Consider the following 15,028-nt stretch of genomic DNA (forward strand, 5'->3'; position numbering starts at 1 on the left):
GGGGCGGCACCGGGCGGGGGTTTTTGGGGGGGGGGGGGGGGGAACGGGACCGGCACCGCGTTGGCACCGCGTTGGCACGGCACGGGGATGGCCCGGCACCGGCACGGCGTCGGCACCGCGTGGCGTCGGCACCGGCACCGCGTTGGCATCGCGTTGGCACGGGAACAGCCCCGGCCCCGCGTTAGCACGGCACGGCGCTTCGTTGGCACCACCTGGCACCAGCACCGAGTTGGCACCGAGTTGGCACCGCACTGGCACGGCTCTGGCACTGTGTTGGCATCCCGTAGGCACGGGAACGGCACCGACACTGCGTTGGCACAGCACAGCACGGCACGGCATTGGCACCTCACGGCACCAGCACCGAGTTGGCACCGAGTTGGCACCGCACTGGCACGGCACGGTGCTGGCACTGCACGGCACCGGCACCGGCACCGCGTGGGAATGGCACTGCTTTGGCACCGTACGGCACCAGCACCGGCACCGTATTGGCACCTCCTGGCACCGCGACTGGCACTCGCACCGCTGGCACGGCATGGCACCAGCACCACGCGGGCACCGTGCTGCATCGGCACCGATACCGGCACCGTGTAGGACCAGCACCGCTCAGCGCTGGCACTGCCTCAGCACCAGCTCTGCACTGGAACCAGCACAGCACTGGCAGGGGACCCAGCACCGCGTGCGGCGCACGGGCACGGCACGGCCACGCCGTGGCCACCGAGCGTGCGGCACCGGGCTGGCCCCATCCACCAGCACCACTTTGGACGGGCCTCACGGCACCGCGTGCCCCGTCCCTGCTGGCCCAGCACCGCGCCAGGCCCCGGCAGGATCCCGCAGGCTCCCCGGGCCCCGCGGTGGCCGGGCTGGGCCACGTGGCCGGGCTGAGCCCCGCGCTCAGCACACGTGTGGCCCCCGGCCCGGCCGTGAGTCACCGACCAGACACGCTGCGGCGGGGGCGGCTGGTGGGGGGGGGGCTGCCCTGCGGCAACCAGTGCTGCCCAGTGCCGCCCAGTGCCTCCCAGTGCCGCCCAGTGCTTCCCAGTACCGCCCCACTCCGGTGCAGCACCCCTCCCCATTAAGCTCCCCGCGCCATGCAGCTCCCAGTACCCCCCCATGCAGACCCCCCCCTCCCCCATATTGCCCTCCCAGTGCAGCCCCCATGTAGCCCCCCTCCCAGTACAGCCCCCATTACACTCCTCCAGTTCCCAGTACAGCCCCCTGTGCAGCTCCCAGTACAGCCCCCCCCCAGTTCTCAGTACAGCCCCTCCTAGTACACCCCCCCAGTACAACCTCCCCCCCCCAGTTCCCAGTACAGCTCCCAGTGCAACTCACTCCAGTACAGCCCCCTGTGCAGCTCCCAGTACAGCCCCCCCCAGTTCCCATTACATCCCCTCCCAGGACAGCTCCCCCAGTACAGCCCCCAGTGCAGTTCCCAGTACAACCTCTCCCGTACGGCACCCCCCCCCCCCAGCTTCCCAGCACAGCCCCTCCCAGTACACCCCTCAGTTTCCAGTACAACCCCTCCAGTACAGCCCCCTGTGCAGCTCCCAGTACCCCCCACAGTTCCCACTACAGCCCCTCCCAGTACAGCCCCTCCCAGTACACCCCCCAGTTCCCAGTACAGCCCCTCCCAGTACACCCCCCCCTTCCCAGTACAGCCCCCCCAGACCAGCCCCAGCAGGAGCAGGGGGCCGGGACCCCCGTGGGGACAACGGGTGACAGCGACCCCCCCGTCGGGGGTCCCCGCGCCAGCGGCATCAGCAGGGCCCCCGGGGGGGGGACACGCGGGGACAGGCCCGGCCCCCCCCCGCCGTCCCCACCCTTTCCTGCCGCCTGAGTCACCGCCACCCGGCCCCGGCTTCCGGGTGTCCCGCGGCTCGTGGGGTGTCCGTGGGGTGTCCGTGGGGTGTCCGTCTGTCCGTCGGGGCAGCTGTCCGTCCGCCCAGGTGTCCGCCTGTCGGGGGGGGGGGGTCCGTCCGTCTGTCCGTCTGTCCGCGGGGGGGGGGGGGGAGGGGGGGGGGGCGGTGTCTTTTGGGGTGCCCGCAGGCAGGGTGTGTGCCCGTGGGGATGTCCGTCTGTCTGTCTGTCTGTCCGTCCATCTGTCTGTCCGTCCGTCCGTCCCTGGGGGCTCCCTGCCCGTCTGTCTGCTGGGGTGTCTGTCTGTCCTCCCAGGTGTCCGTCCGTCCATCTGTCGGGGTGTGCCCGCCTTCCCCACCTGTCTGTCTGTCTGTCCAGCTGTGCGTCGAGGCGCGTCTGTCTATCGGGCTGTCCGTCTGTCTGTCCTCCTGGGTGTCCACTCACTGGGGCGTCCGTCTGTCCATCGGGGCGCCCACCAACCCATTGGGGTGCCCAGCTGTCTGTCGGGAGGGGGGTTTGTCTGTCCATCCTTCTGGCTGTCTGTCCATCCATCCACCTGTTGGGGTGCCCACCGCTCCTTCTGGCTGTCCGCCTGCCCTCCCGTCTGTCCGTCTGTCCATCGCCGCGTCCCCTCTCCCCGCAGGACCACCCGCTCTCAGACCACCGCTCTCCCCGCCGCCTCCCCGCCACCATGTACACGGCGCTCCCCAAAAGGTACCAACCCCCCCCAAAAAACCCCACTCCCCCTCCAAACCCCCCCTGACACCCCCCTCCCCGCAGCGGCTCCCCCTTCGGCCCCGTGCCCACCCGCCCGGGGCTGCACATCTGGCGGGTGGAGAAGCTGCGCCCGGTGCCAGTGCCGGAGGCCTCTTGGGGCACCTTTTTTTCGGGGGACGCCTACCTGGTGCTGCACCTGGGGCCCGAGGAGCGAGCCCACCTGCACCTCTGGATCGGTGAGCACAGGGTTGGGGGGGGGGGCAATATGTGTGGGGGGGGTCCCGCTGAGCCGCCCCCGCTCCCTGCCGCAGGCCGGGAGGCGTCGCGGGACGAGCAGGGCGCCTGCGCCCTCCTCTGCACCCAGCTGAACGCGGCGCTGGGCGAGCGCCCCGTCACCCACCGCGAGGTGCAGGGCAACGAGTCCGATGAGTTCATGGAGTACTTCCCCCGCGGCGTCACCTACCAGGTACGGGCTTCGGGAGCCCGAGGGTGCCAGGGGGGTGCTGGGCATCCCCGGTGGGTGCTGGGCGTCCCAAATGGGTGCTGGGCATCCCCAGTGGATGCTGGGCATCTCTAATGGGTGCTGAGCATCCCAAATGGGTGCTTGGGCAGCTCTGGTGGGTGTTTGGGCTTCCCAAATGGGTGCTGTGCATCCGTGGTGGGTGTGCAGGATGCCCCCAAGCCCCCAGCATCCCCCCACCCCGCTTGCTCCCCACCGAGCACGTGGTGTCCCTGCTGGGTGCTGCCCACCGCCCACCCCCAGCGCTCAGCATCACCCCTGTGTGCCCAGAACCTCCTCTGAGGCCCTCAACATCCCTACCATGGGGCTCAGCATCCTCTCCGGATGCCCAGTCTCCGTGCTGGGTGCTCAGCACCCCCCCTAGGTGCTCAGCACCCCCCACGGGTGCTGGCCACCCCTTCCCAGCGGTCGGTGTCCCTGCCGGGCGCTCAGCACCCTGTGCCGGCAGGAGGGCGGCGTGGATTCAGCCTTCAGGTCCGTGCGCCCCGGCGCTGGCCCCGGCCCCTGTGCGCCGGCTCTACCAGGTGAAGGGCAGGAAGAAAATCCGGGCGACTGAGCGGGACCTGAGCTGGGCCAGCTTCAACACCGGTGACTGCTTCGTCCTCGATCTGGGTGAGGTGGGTGGCCCTGGCCCCGCCGGCCCCCAGACCCTTCCCGCTTGGTGCAAGTGCCCCGTGTCCATCTGGGTGTCCGTATGTCCTTGGGGGCCATCAGCCCATTGGGGTGTCTCCCCATCCATAGCGGTGTGTCTGTGTGTCCTGGGTCACAGGACACACCCGTTGGGGTGTCTGTTTGTCCTGATCAGTCTGTTGGGTTGTCCACCTGTCCTTCTGGGTGTCCGTCTGCTGGGGCATCTGTCTATCCATAGGGGTGTCTGTCTGACCTTCCGGGTGTCCATCTGTCTGTAGGTTTCCATCTGGTTATTTTTCTGGGTGTCTACCTGTCCTGGGTGGCCATATCTGTCTGTCCTGAACATCAGTCTGTGGGGTTATCCACCTGGCCTTCTGGGTGTCCATCTGTTGGGGTGTCTGTCTGTCCTCACCATCAGTCTGCCGGGTTGTTCCTCTGTCCTTCTGGGCATCCATTGGGGCATCTTGTCTATCCGTAGGGCTGTCTGTCCATCCTTGTGGACATCCATCCACCCATCAGGGCATCTGTTTATCCATACGAGCGTCTGTCTGTCCATCTGTCCTTCTGAGCATCAGTCTGCTGGGTTGTTCCTCTGTCCTGGGCATCCATTAGGGCATCTCATCTATCTATAGGGCTGTCTGTCCGTCCATCCATCCATCCATCCATCCACCCATCAGAGTATCAGTTTATCCATATAGGTGTCTGTCTGTCCCTCTGCGTGTCCATCTGTCGGGGTGTCCCCTTGCCTAGCGGTGGCCACCGGGCTGGTGCGGGCCAGCCCCGCCACCGCCATCCCTCTCCGTGTCCCCAGGCCATCTTCACCTGGTGCGGGGCCCGCTGCAACGTCCTGGAGCGCAGCAGGGCCCAGGAGCTGGCGGCGGCCATCCGGGACGGCGAGCGGGGCGGCAAGGCCCGCCTGGAGGTGGTGGTGGACGGCGAGGAGCCACCGGAGATGCTGCAGGTGGGTGCCCGTGGGACGCGAGGGGACGCGGGTGGCCCTGCCGGGGCTCTGTCATGCCGTGTTTTCGCCCCGCAGGTGCTGGGCCCCAAGCCCAGCTTGCAGGAGGGCAGCCCCGAGGAGGACGCGGTGGCCGACCAGAGCGCGGGGACGGCCGTCCTCTACAAGGCAAGGCCACCATGGCCCGGGGCGAGGGGCTGGGCACGGCCTGGGGACGCTGTGGTGGTGGCAAGGGGCACAGGGCCACACAGAGGGACACTGGGGTGGCCTGGTGGTGACACCACGGCAGTGACACCCCGGCCACCGCAGGTGTCGGACGCGACGGGGCGCATGGACCTGACCGAGGTGGCCAGGAGCAGCCCCTTCAGCCAGAGCCTGCTCTGCCCCGACGACTGCTTCGTGCTGGACACGGGCGCCGGGGGGAAGGTCTACGTGTGGAAAGGTGCCTGGGGACGGGGACGGGGACAGGGCAGGGGACAGGTCCCCCCCTCCAAGGCTGACGTCTCCATCCGCAGGGCGCAAAGCCAACGAGCAGGAGCGCCAGGCGGCTCTCAGCGTGGCCGAGGAGACCATCGCCCGCATGGGCTACTCGCCCCGCACGCAGGTTGGCACGGGAGGGCTGGGGGGTGCCACGGTGATGTCCCCTCGTCCCACGTCCCCACCGTGTCCCCGTCCCGCAGGTGGAGATCCTGCTGCAGGGCTGCGAGACGCCCCTCTTCAAGCAGTTCTTCGCCAACTGGAAGTGAGGGGAGGGCACCACAGGGCCAGGACGTGCCCCTGCCACCCCCAGGCCATTTCCAAGCCCAGGCCACCCCCGTGCCATCCCCCAGCCCCTGCTACCTCCAAGGCCATGCCGTCCCCATGCCACCCCCGTGCCCCCTCCATCTCCATGCCCAAGCCACCCCCGTGCCATCCCCATGCCCCCTCCATCTCCACCCTGGTGCCGTTGCGGTCACCCCATCCCCACGGCGCTGCCACCCCCATGCTGTCCCCAAGCCCATTTTGTACCCGTGCCCACCCCTGTCCCCTGTCACCCCCCCTCCCCACCCGCTCTGCTGCTGTACCTCTGCCACCTCCACCCTGCCCCGTGCCCTCACGTCACCGCCGTGCCCACGCCACGTCCCCGTGCCACCCCCGTGCCCCGTCGCTGCCACGCTCACGTGCCGCCCCCCTCCTGCACCCGTGCCTGGCGAATAAAGGCCCGATGCTGAGCCCCGTGTCCCACCGCCAGCCTGGGGGGCAGGAAGATGTGGGGCTGGGGACAGCAGGGGGTGATGGTGGCCATGGCAAGGTGGCCCTGACACCCTGGGGCCTGGCAGCACCCATGGGTGCTGAGGTGACAGGGAGGCAAAGGGGCTGCGGGGGCACCCCCTCAAGGTCCCCTCACCCTGGTGTCCCCACACCCTGCTATCCCCGTGTCCCCTGCATCCCCCTCGCCCTCAGTGTCCCCAGGTCCCCAAAACACCCCTATAGTGCCCTATGCACCCGGACACCCCCACTGCTTACTCCAGCTGCTTGTCTCTTGGCTGCTCTTCTGAGCAAACCTCCCTCCCTCGTTAGACTCATCGCCAGAACCAATACTAATTACCCACCTAGTTATCCCTGCCCTCACCCCCTGGCGCATGAACCCGCTCGGCGCAGCGCGGCCGCAGCTTCAGACCCATTGCGAAACCGGCACTGAGCCCCACGCCCAGCTCAGCTTCCCCTTATTAAAGGTTTCTCGTTGGCGCTGGCGGCTGGCATTAAAAACCCATGCCCTCTGCCAGCCCCTGTGCCAAAACACCGCCATTTCACCCCAAATCATGCTGAAAAGCCTTCCAATGTAGGAGTGGGGATTAACCACGGGACGCAGGGTTAGGGGAGCGCAGAGCGGGGACCCTGATGGTGGCGCAGAGCAGCAGGGGCACGGCCGGGTCCTGTGCAGCCGTCACCAAAGAAAAGCCCTTTTATTGACCGGGGGGGGGGGGCACGAGCGTCCCCAGCATTCCTAAAACCCGTCGTAAAACCCGTCGCGTCCTTCTGTTCCAAAAGCAACACCAGGGAAAGGAGCTGGAGGCGACCGAGAGGAAGGCGGCAGCCGGACCGGGCTCTTCCTTGTTCACAGTGAATGGGGCACGCAGGGGGGAGCCCTCGCTCACAGCTTTTGCTAAAAACCCCCACTTTGGCCTCGTTTGATCTCCTCTCCAGCTGGAAAGCCGAGCGCTGGCTGCAGCTCTGGGCTCCCTGCGAGGGGTCGGACCGCACGAGATGCCAGAAGGAAGGGGAGCCCGCGGGGCAGGCGGCTGCTCCGCGCCGGGACGGAGCCGTGGGGCTTCTGCCAGTGCCCCCGGGGGGGCATTTATGGGGGCTCCAGGGTCGGGGGTCTCGGGGCCATGGCACGTCACTCAGAGAGAAGGAAGAAAGGCAGGAAGGAAGGAAGGAAAGCCACGCGCTGCTTGGAAGAACCAGGCTGGAGCCGAGCGCTCCCGGGGGGCCGGGAGCTGCCGTGGCCCCCGCCGCCCCCTTACTCGATCAGTTCCACGTAGTTGGCGGGGAACATGCCGAAGTGGCCGTCGGGGCCGTAGCCCCGCCACCAGCCCTCGTCGATCATCTCGATGTTGGTGATGATGTTCTCAGGGTCAAACGAGATCTCGGTGTCGTCAGCTGGAAGGAGACGGAGGGGGGGTGAGTGAGGAACAGCCCGGACCCCCGGGGCTGCCCCGAGCCCCCCGCCCGCCTCGGGTGTCCCTCCTTCGGTGCTGGGGATCCAGCTGCTGGCACGGCCAGGGCTGGAGGGAGCCAGGGCGGCTCAGACGTTACAAAACACAAATATCCGGGCAAAGCTGGCTCCGGGACAGGAGGGAGGACAGCAAGAAACAGATTTTAGGAAATAAAAGGGAGGGAGGGCATCGTTCCCCTTCACTTGCTTTCCCAGCTCTGCAGGGGGTGGGAGCTGCTCCCTGTCGGCCCTGCTGCGGATGCCGCAGCGCAATGGGCAATGCCCTGCCCAGCTCTGGGCCCCGCGCCCCCCATTTCGGAGGAGCCCCCCCAGCCCGTACCCGCTTGGTAGTCGTAGAGAGCCCGGGCACACAGCCCCTTCCCCGCCAGGTCCGGCGTCTGCTGGTACTCGGCCGGGTAGTCGTACTTAGCCCCATCTGCGTGGTCCTTCGGGAGGGAGAAAAGGGTGTTAACGATGCTGTGCCTCGTTAGGCGGAGCCAGGCTCTGGGGCACGGGGTCTGCCCCGGTGCAGGATGCAGCCAGTGAGCAGCGTCCCCCCAGCACAATTGTTTGCTGGATATGGCCACGTCCAGAACACTCCCCTCCAGCTAAAGAGAGGAAACCGAGCATCCACCACATCTGCAAAGGAAGTGCTGCAGCGTGACACAACCCCGCTAGTACACAGCGGAGAATCTGACGCAGCCTGCCGAGAACAGCCGGCCTTGCCTGGCCCTGCTGCTTTGGGATGTGCAAGCAGGAGGAGGAGGTGTAGGGGATAGAAAGCCCCGAGGGCACCAGCGGGGCTCGGACCCACGGGGATGCTCGGGGTGCATCCCGTCCGTGCCACCCAACCTGAGGGGGCTCCTCGTAGATGGCCGAGGCGTCCGGCGGCTCCTCGTACACATCGGCCTCGTCCGCAGGGGGCTCCGGGGCGCTCGAGTTGTACCCTGCAAGGGGAACGTGTGTCACCAACCCGCTCCCTGCTCCCCCCTGCCGCCGTCCCCGAGGTCCCTGCGCTGCAGGGAATGGGCTGAGCGAGCACAAAACCCCGCAAGGGGGAAAAGCGTGGGGCTGGGGAGCCCTAAAAAGGATGAGACGCGGCATTTCCGATGGGGAACGGAGTGAGCTTGCCCGAGATTCATCATTTCCTAAAATACCAGCGACGCAAATAGCCAGGCTCTGCTGCTTGCGGCGAGCGGCGGGGAAGGGCCGGCGCCGAGACCTTGGCCAAGAGCAGCATCTAGTGGTGACCGCAGCCGGCCCCGGCCGCCCGCACAGCGGCCTCGGGGAAAGGCTCAGCGTGGATGGCGAAGCCCTGGCCGGAGGCTGAACGCCAGCATTCAGCCCGGAGGTCACAGGACCGCGGGGTGGTGGGGGCTGGGGGCACCTCCGGGCCCCTCTGGTGCCACCCGGCTCCAGCAGGGCCACCCAGAGCCCTGCACCACGTCCAGCCGGGTGCGAAGGCTCCGAGGAGGAGGCTCCGGCACCTCCTGAGGACCTGTGCCAGGGCTCCGGCAGCCACCCGGCACGGCCGCGCTTCGTGGGGGAGCCTCCCGGGCTCCAGTTTGTGCCCAGCACCGCTGGGCCTGGCACTGGGCACCGCTGGAAGGAGCCCGGCTCCATCCCCTCCGCTCCCCATCCTCCCCCTTGGCTTCAGCATCACCCTCAGACCTCGAGCCAAAGCCAAACCCTGCCTGCTCTCTGCCGAGGCGCAGGAAGATGGGGACAAGGCAGAAACCGAGCAGAACCCGCTGCCAGCTCCAGGGACGCTTCGGAGAGGCGCGGCAAGAAGCTGTGCTCGGCCCGTCCGCGAAGGCACGCACCTGCAGCGGGCACCGGCGATGCTGGCGGCGTCTCCCGCGCCGGGGGGCCGGGGCTCGGCACCGCGTTCGCCTCCCTCTGCAGGAAGGGGCTGCGCAATTTGCCTGGAAAAGGAGATGGAGGTGCTGGAGGAAGGGGCTCAGGTACCCCTCGCTCGCCATCTGCCTGCCACCGGGCTCGCCTCCCCCGGCAGGATTTTCCAGCTCCGGTCCCTCTTGCAAAAAACGAGTTTGTCGACTGGTTACAGCAGCGCCGCAGCCGAGCGAACAAGAAACCTGCCCCGACGTCGTGTCGGGGAAGCGGAGCAGCTCTGAGGCCGGCAGCGCCGGCTCCCCGGGGATTTTCCTGCCGCTCTTATCTCGCCCATCGGTGCCTCCGAGCGCAAACAAGCACGGGGCCGCGCCACCAAGGTGCGCTCGCGCTCCTTCCGCAAAACCGGGGAACATGAGTTACTCCGGACTAATTCGAGTCGTTCTCTGGGGGCTGGGCTGCTGGGGGGGGGATGTTGGCCTGGGCACATCACGTGTTTGCAGCGGCTTCCTCGGCTGCAGCCCCAGCTTCGGTTTTCACAACTTCCTGGCTCCTGCCCCGCGGAGCGGCTCGGTCTCGTCGGCTGCGCTCGAGCGCGTGAGCAGCCGGGCGGGACGGCAGGCAGCCAGGCCGGGTTCCTTTCCGGCATTAGTACGTCTCATTAAAAAAAATACGAAGAAATCTAAAGCTTCCCGGGTGCAGTGGGGTACGGATACGGCAGTCTCGGGTGTTAACGCTTCCCCCCCCCCCCCGGGAGCCCCCCGGTGCCCACTGCCACGTCCCACCTGGCTGGGCAGCAGCTGCTGTGTCCCCGGGTGCCGACCTCTCCCTCTGCTTGAAGATGTCCCGGGGGTTCACCGGCCTCTGAGCGATCAGCGACGCTGCCTCCTGCACGGGAACCAGGGGTTAAGCAGGGGCTGGAGGGGCTGGAAGGGGCAGAGGGGCTGGGAGCAGCCCCCCAGCGCGGGTCCCCCCCAGCAAAGCGCACCTGGGCTTTCTCCACCGACTCGCTCCTCCTGAAGCCTCTCCGCTGCTCGGCCTCCTGCTCCTCCGCCTGCTCCTTCTGCGGCACAAGAGGGGTCGGTGACATGGAGCCACCCCCCCGGGGACCGCAGAAATGGGGGCAAGGAGGGGTGGCAGAGGGAGAACAGGGGGGACACCCCCTGGATTCGGCACCCCGAGACCCTCAGAGAGCCCGGTGCCGAGGCTCACCCGCTGCTGCTGCTCCCTGTCCCTCCTCTCCGCCTCCTGCTGCAGCCTCCTGCGGTGACAGAGGGTGACAAAAGGACAGCTAAGCACCACGGCCACGCGGGGACGGGGACAGCACAGCGGGAGCTGCCCCAGGGAGCTGGGGAAGGCTCTGCCCACGGGGAGCGATGCTCGGAGCCTCCCCAGCCCCGGGGAGAGCAGACACACGGCCGGCGTCGGACACACGGCCGGAGGGTTCTCTCCACGCCTCCCGTTGTGTCACGGGAGCGCGAGCCGGGGACACGTCACGGCCGCCAGGGACTCACTTCTGGGCCTCGATTTCGTTGGAGCGGGCTTTGTATCTCTGCTCCCGCCCCGCCGCCTCCTGCAGCTCCCGCTCCCGCCGCTCGCGCTCCAGCCGCTGCCGTTCCTCCTCCGCCCGCCTCTTCTCCTCCAGCCGCCGGTTCTCCTCGTCTTTCTGCCGGGACACGTGCACGGGTCGGCTCCACAGCCCCCCAGCCCCAGAGCTTGGCATCGGCGAGCAGAGAGCAGCCTGGCTGCCCGGCACTCACCTCGGCTTTGGCCCAGAAATTATCTTTATTCACCCTCTTGATTTCAGACATCGCGTTCGTCTTCTGGTAGACGGAGCCCTGCAGGGCAGCAGAGAGTTGTGAGGCTGAGCAAAGCCCCCGAGCTCCCCCAAAAAACACTCTGAGCTCCGTCCAGCCCCGTGCCTGGCTCATCACGGCGCCGCAGGACAGCCGTAAGGTGGTCTCGGGCGTCTCCTAACACCAACTCACCACGGGAGCCTGGGGTCCGGCGTCCTGGAAGCGGCTGCTCTCCTTGTGGAAGCTGTAGTTGGCCCCCGAGGCTTTGGCCACCTTCTCCATGATGAGCTCAGGCTCCACGTCCTCCTCGGCGCGCGCGTTGATGGTGACATGCGCGCCCTGCGCGGGGACAGCCCCGGCTTAGGGGGATGGCCTCGAGGTGACATCCTCGGGGACCACCCCGTGGCAGAAGAAGGGTTGGGGGGCACCGGGAGCCCGCCGGACCTTCAGGAATCCGGCGACGGTGCTGACGTGGTTGGCGCAGGCTCCTTTCCGCACGTCGTTGACACCTTCGCCTGTCTGCAAGGGAAACCATTGGCACCCGCTTACTGGGGGGGTCCCAGCCCACGGGGGTCTCTCCAGCAGCAGCACCTTGATTCTGGGATGGAAAACTGTCCCCAGGTGCCATTTGGGGACCGCGGTGCTGCCTGGCTGCAGGGCACCTGCTGGTTTTTTTGGCCACCGGGCGTTTTTTGGCACCAGGGGAGGTCCCCAACGTGTGCCCCGGTCCCCGTCCCCACTCACCCAGTTGACGAGGACGTATTTGGGCAGGCCGGAGTTGGGGTCCTTCACCCTGCAGAAGGCGTACATCACCTTCCCGCTGTTGAGCTCCTCCACCATCTCCTCCAGGCCCCCGTCTGCGCCGGGAGAGGAGCGGGGTTGGGGCTTGCCAGGGGACGCCGGCACCTCCTGCCTGGCTCCGCAGCCCCCCCCAGCAGGGAATCACCCGAAAACCCCGCTCTCATCCCCAAAACCGAGCCCACCAGCGAGGATCCCTCCTGCTTTGAGCCCAGCAAAGCAGAAAAGGGGCTGACGCTCACTGGTGGCAGCCTGCTCAGACCGGAGCTCTCCTTCCTCGCCGCTATGAAATATTGATGGCCCAGCAAAAAGGCATTGGATGCTCCGCGGGAGGGGACGCGCGGGACCTCTGACCCGCACCCAAAAGTCCCCGGTGCCAGCCCTAAACCCTGCCCCCCCCCCCCCCCCCCGAGCTCCGCGTGCCCCCTGCACGAAGGGCAGGCGGGATGCTGGGGCGGCGGAGCAGGAAGGAAAGGGCCGCTGGATGCAAATCCGCCGGGCAGGGATGGGCGGCACCGGCACCGCCAGGCTCCGGCGTGGGAACCCACAGCCGGGCCCAAGGAGGGGGGGGGGGGGCAGGGGGCAGAGCCTGGCGCCCACTTCCCTGTTCCCGGGGGGGCCGTGCCCCGCGCTCACCCCCGCAGCCGGCCACGCGCAGGTCGTTGCTGTTGCCTTCATAGGTGAACAGGGCCCTGCGGGACAGCCGGGGGGGGTGACCCACGGCCCCCCCACCCCGACCCCTGTGCAACCCCCATCCCCTCCAGCCTCCACCCCTGTCCCCCCCAGTCCCCAGCCCCCCTATACCCTCACCTATGGGTACCCCACCCCCTGCCCCCCCCCAGCACCCGCCCAGCCCCAACCCGCTGCACCCCCCGCATCCCCCAGCACCCTCAAACCCTCCCCCCCGGGATACCCCCACCCCACCCCCCCATGCACCCACCGCCCCCCCAAACCCCTACCTATGGGTACCCCACCCCCCCATGCACCCCCAGCCCCAACCCCAATCCCCCCCAACCCCCATCCCCTCATTCCCCACCCCCCAGAACCCCCTCCTCCCCCTCCCCCCACCCCCCTCCCATACCCCCCGTGCACCCCCAATTTCCCCCCCCCCACCCCCAGAGCCCCCTCCCCACCCCCCACTTTCACTTTCACTTCCCGCCCCCTCCCCCCCACTTCCCCCCTCCCCCCGTTTCCCCCCCCAGCCCCTCCCCCGCCCCCTCCCCCCCCCCCATATCCCGGTGCCCCCCCCCCGCCCCCCCGCGCCCACCAGTCGGTGGGGCTCCCCGCCGCCACCACCCTCCCGTAGGCCTCCTGCAGCGCCCGCCCGTTCTTGCTGAGGTTCAGCGCCATGGCAGCGCCCGCTCCCGGCCCGCCCCGCGCCGCGCCGACGAGGCCACGCCCCCTCTCCGGTGGCCACGCCCCTCGCCACGCCCCCAGGCGACGACGCCCCGCCCCCATTGGGCGACGCCCCGCCCCCATTGGGCGACGCCCCGCCCCGCCCTCGGGCAGAAAGGCCACGCCCCCTGGGTCACGCCCCCTGGGTCACGCCCCCTTCCGGAGAGCCCCGCCCCTCTGCGCATCGCCCCGCCCCTCTGCGCATCGCCCCGCCCCTCTGGACATAGCCCCGCCCCCCTGCGCATCGCCCCGCCCCCTCGCTCCACCAAGCCCCGCCCCTCTGCGTCTAGCCCCGCCCCCTCCGAGCCTCGCCCCGCCCCCGCCCCCCCCCCCCAGCCCCCCTCCCGCCCCGTCCCGTTTTGGGGCGTTTTGGGGCGATTTCGGGTTCATTTTTTTCCCCCCCGGTTTCCGTGTATATGTGCCCCCCACCCCCCACCCTGTGCCCGGCACCCCCCCCCCGGCTGCCCCGGGGCCGTTCGGAGCTCGCCCCCCAACCCATGGGGGCCTCCCGGGGGGGGGGCTGCAGGTGTCCCCCCCCGGGACTGCGGGACCGGGGACACCTGGGGACCCCTGGGGACAGCGGGACCCCTGGGGACAGGGGGACCCCCAGGCACCACGGGGCACCCGGACCCCCCGGGACCCCCCCGGACCCCCCCCATTCGCCACAGGACCCCCAGCAGCCACAGGACTCCTGGGCTCCCCCCCCCGGGGCCCTCCAGACACCCTGGGGACCCCGGGGACCCCGGCCGCCGTGGGACCCCTGGGACACCCCAGGGCCCCCAGGACACCCCAGGACCCTTGGACGCCCCAGACCCCATGGATGCTCCGGGACCCCTTGGGGAACGTGGGACCCATGGGACCCCCGTCAAGCACGGGACCCCTGGGACACCCCAGGACCCTTGGACACCCCAGGACACCCCGGGACCCCTGGATGCCCCAGGACCCCTTGGACGCCCTGGGACACCCCAGGACCTGTGGGTGCCCCAGGACCCTGACACCCTGGGACCCCCAGTCACCATGGGACCCCTGGGCACCCCAGCACCCCCTGGACACCCCGGGACCCCTTGGTGCCCCAGGACCCCTGGGTGCCCCAAGCCCCCTTGGACACCCTGCCCCCCCCCTGCCACTATGGGATCCCTGGGACACCCCAGGACCCTTGGGCACCCTGAGAGACCCCAGGACCCTCGGGACACCCCAGGACCCCCGGACCCCCCCCACCCCACCACCAAGCTCTCCCCGCGCCCCCCTGCACGGCAGGTGTCGGGCTGGCGGGATGGACGTGGGTGCGAGCACCCATGGGTGCCTCCTCCCCACCGCCCTCGTGCACGGGCTGCTGTCACCACGGGGGGGGGGGACACGGGGAGGGGACAACATCGACGTCCCCACCCCAAAACCTGGCAGCAGAAATCACGGCGGGGGGGGGGGCTAAATCCCCTGCGTGCGGGGAGCTGCCCCCAGACCCTACAGATCTGTGGGGTTCGGGCGCGTCCCGGGGGGACCCCGCACCCGGCGCGGGTGCTTCCAGCTGTGCGCGGCGCCGTAATGAGTTGTTAATTAAAAGCAGGGGCAATCAAACCTCTGGGGGGGCTGCGCGGGGAGGGCCGCCCCGACACCCGGCAGCTGCTCCCTGCGAGCCGCGGGCGGGGGGCTCGGGGTCACCGCCGGTTCGGGGGCACAAAGGGCTTTTCAGCCTTCCCGTGCCGTATTTCGGGGGAAGCCACTGAAGGACCTTTGTGGTGCGGTGCCGGGGGGGGGGGCGGCTGGGGGCAGGCGGGCGGCTTCGTGCCCCGCTGGGGTCGGTTCGGCGACGT

General features: G+C 69.1%; 2 protein-coding genes across 2 annotated transcripts; one reads left to right on the forward strand and one right to left on the reverse strand.

The window, feature by feature from the left end:
- Positions 1 to 1,809: 1,809 nt before the first annotated feature.
- CAPG (capping actin protein, gelsolin like) lies at positions 1,810 to 5,890 on the forward strand. The gene is given in 11 exon segments (XM_080568198.1): positions 1,810 to 1,943; positions 2,498 to 2,568; positions 2,635 to 2,807; positions 2,883 to 3,037; positions 3,540 to 3,575; positions 3,577 to 3,708; positions 4,533 to 4,682; positions 4,758 to 4,847; positions 4,989 to 5,121; positions 5,195 to 5,283; positions 5,360 to 5,890. Coding segments are annotated over 10 exon segments (1,047 nt in total). The 5' UTR covers positions 1,810 to 1,943; positions 2,498 to 2,545; the 3' UTR covers positions 5,426 to 5,890.
- A 703-nt stretch (positions 5,891 to 6,593) lies between these two features.
- DBNL (drebrin like) lies at positions 6,594 to 13,242 on the reverse strand. The gene is made up of 14 exons (XM_080568197.1): positions 13,090 to 13,242; positions 12,459 to 12,514; positions 11,769 to 11,881; positions 11,469 to 11,543; positions 11,217 to 11,363; positions 10,989 to 11,066; positions 10,743 to 10,894; positions 10,441 to 10,489; positions 10,217 to 10,291; positions 10,014 to 10,116; positions 9,201 to 9,302; positions 8,230 to 8,324; positions 7,718 to 7,823; positions 6,594 to 7,322 (listed from the first exon to the last, which is right to left on the reverse strand). Exons 1-14 carry the CDS (start codon positions 13,170 to 13,172, stop codon positions 7,183 to 7,185), a joined length of 1,374 nt encoding a protein of 457 aa, XP_080424323.1. The 5' UTR covers positions 13,173 to 13,242; the 3' UTR covers positions 6,594 to 7,182.
- Positions 13,243 to 15,028: the final 1,786 nt, after the last annotated feature.

Source organism: Anser brachyrhynchus (genome assembly GCF_964034855.1).
Source record: "Anser brachyrhynchus genome assembly, chromosome: 26".
Classification (NCBI taxonomy): Eukaryota; Metazoa; Chordata; class Aves; order Anseriformes; family Anatidae; genus Anser; species Anser brachyrhynchus.

Excerpts from the sequence above, each read along its gene's own strand:
- DBNL (XM_080568197.1), bottom strand. The coding sequence starts at position 13,172 with ATGGCGCTGAACCTCAGCAAGAACGGGCGGGCGCTGCAGGAGGCCTAC. Across the intron at positions 11,067-11,216 it reads CCGGACCCCAGGCTCCCGTG|GGCTCCGTCTACCAGAAGAC; the intron begins GTGAGTTGGTGT and ends GCTGCCCTGCAG. Across the intron at positions 10,292-10,440 it reads ACAGGGAGCAGCAGCAGCGG|AAGGAGCAGGCGGAGGAGCA; the intron begins GTGAGCCTCGGC and ends CTTGTGCCGCAG.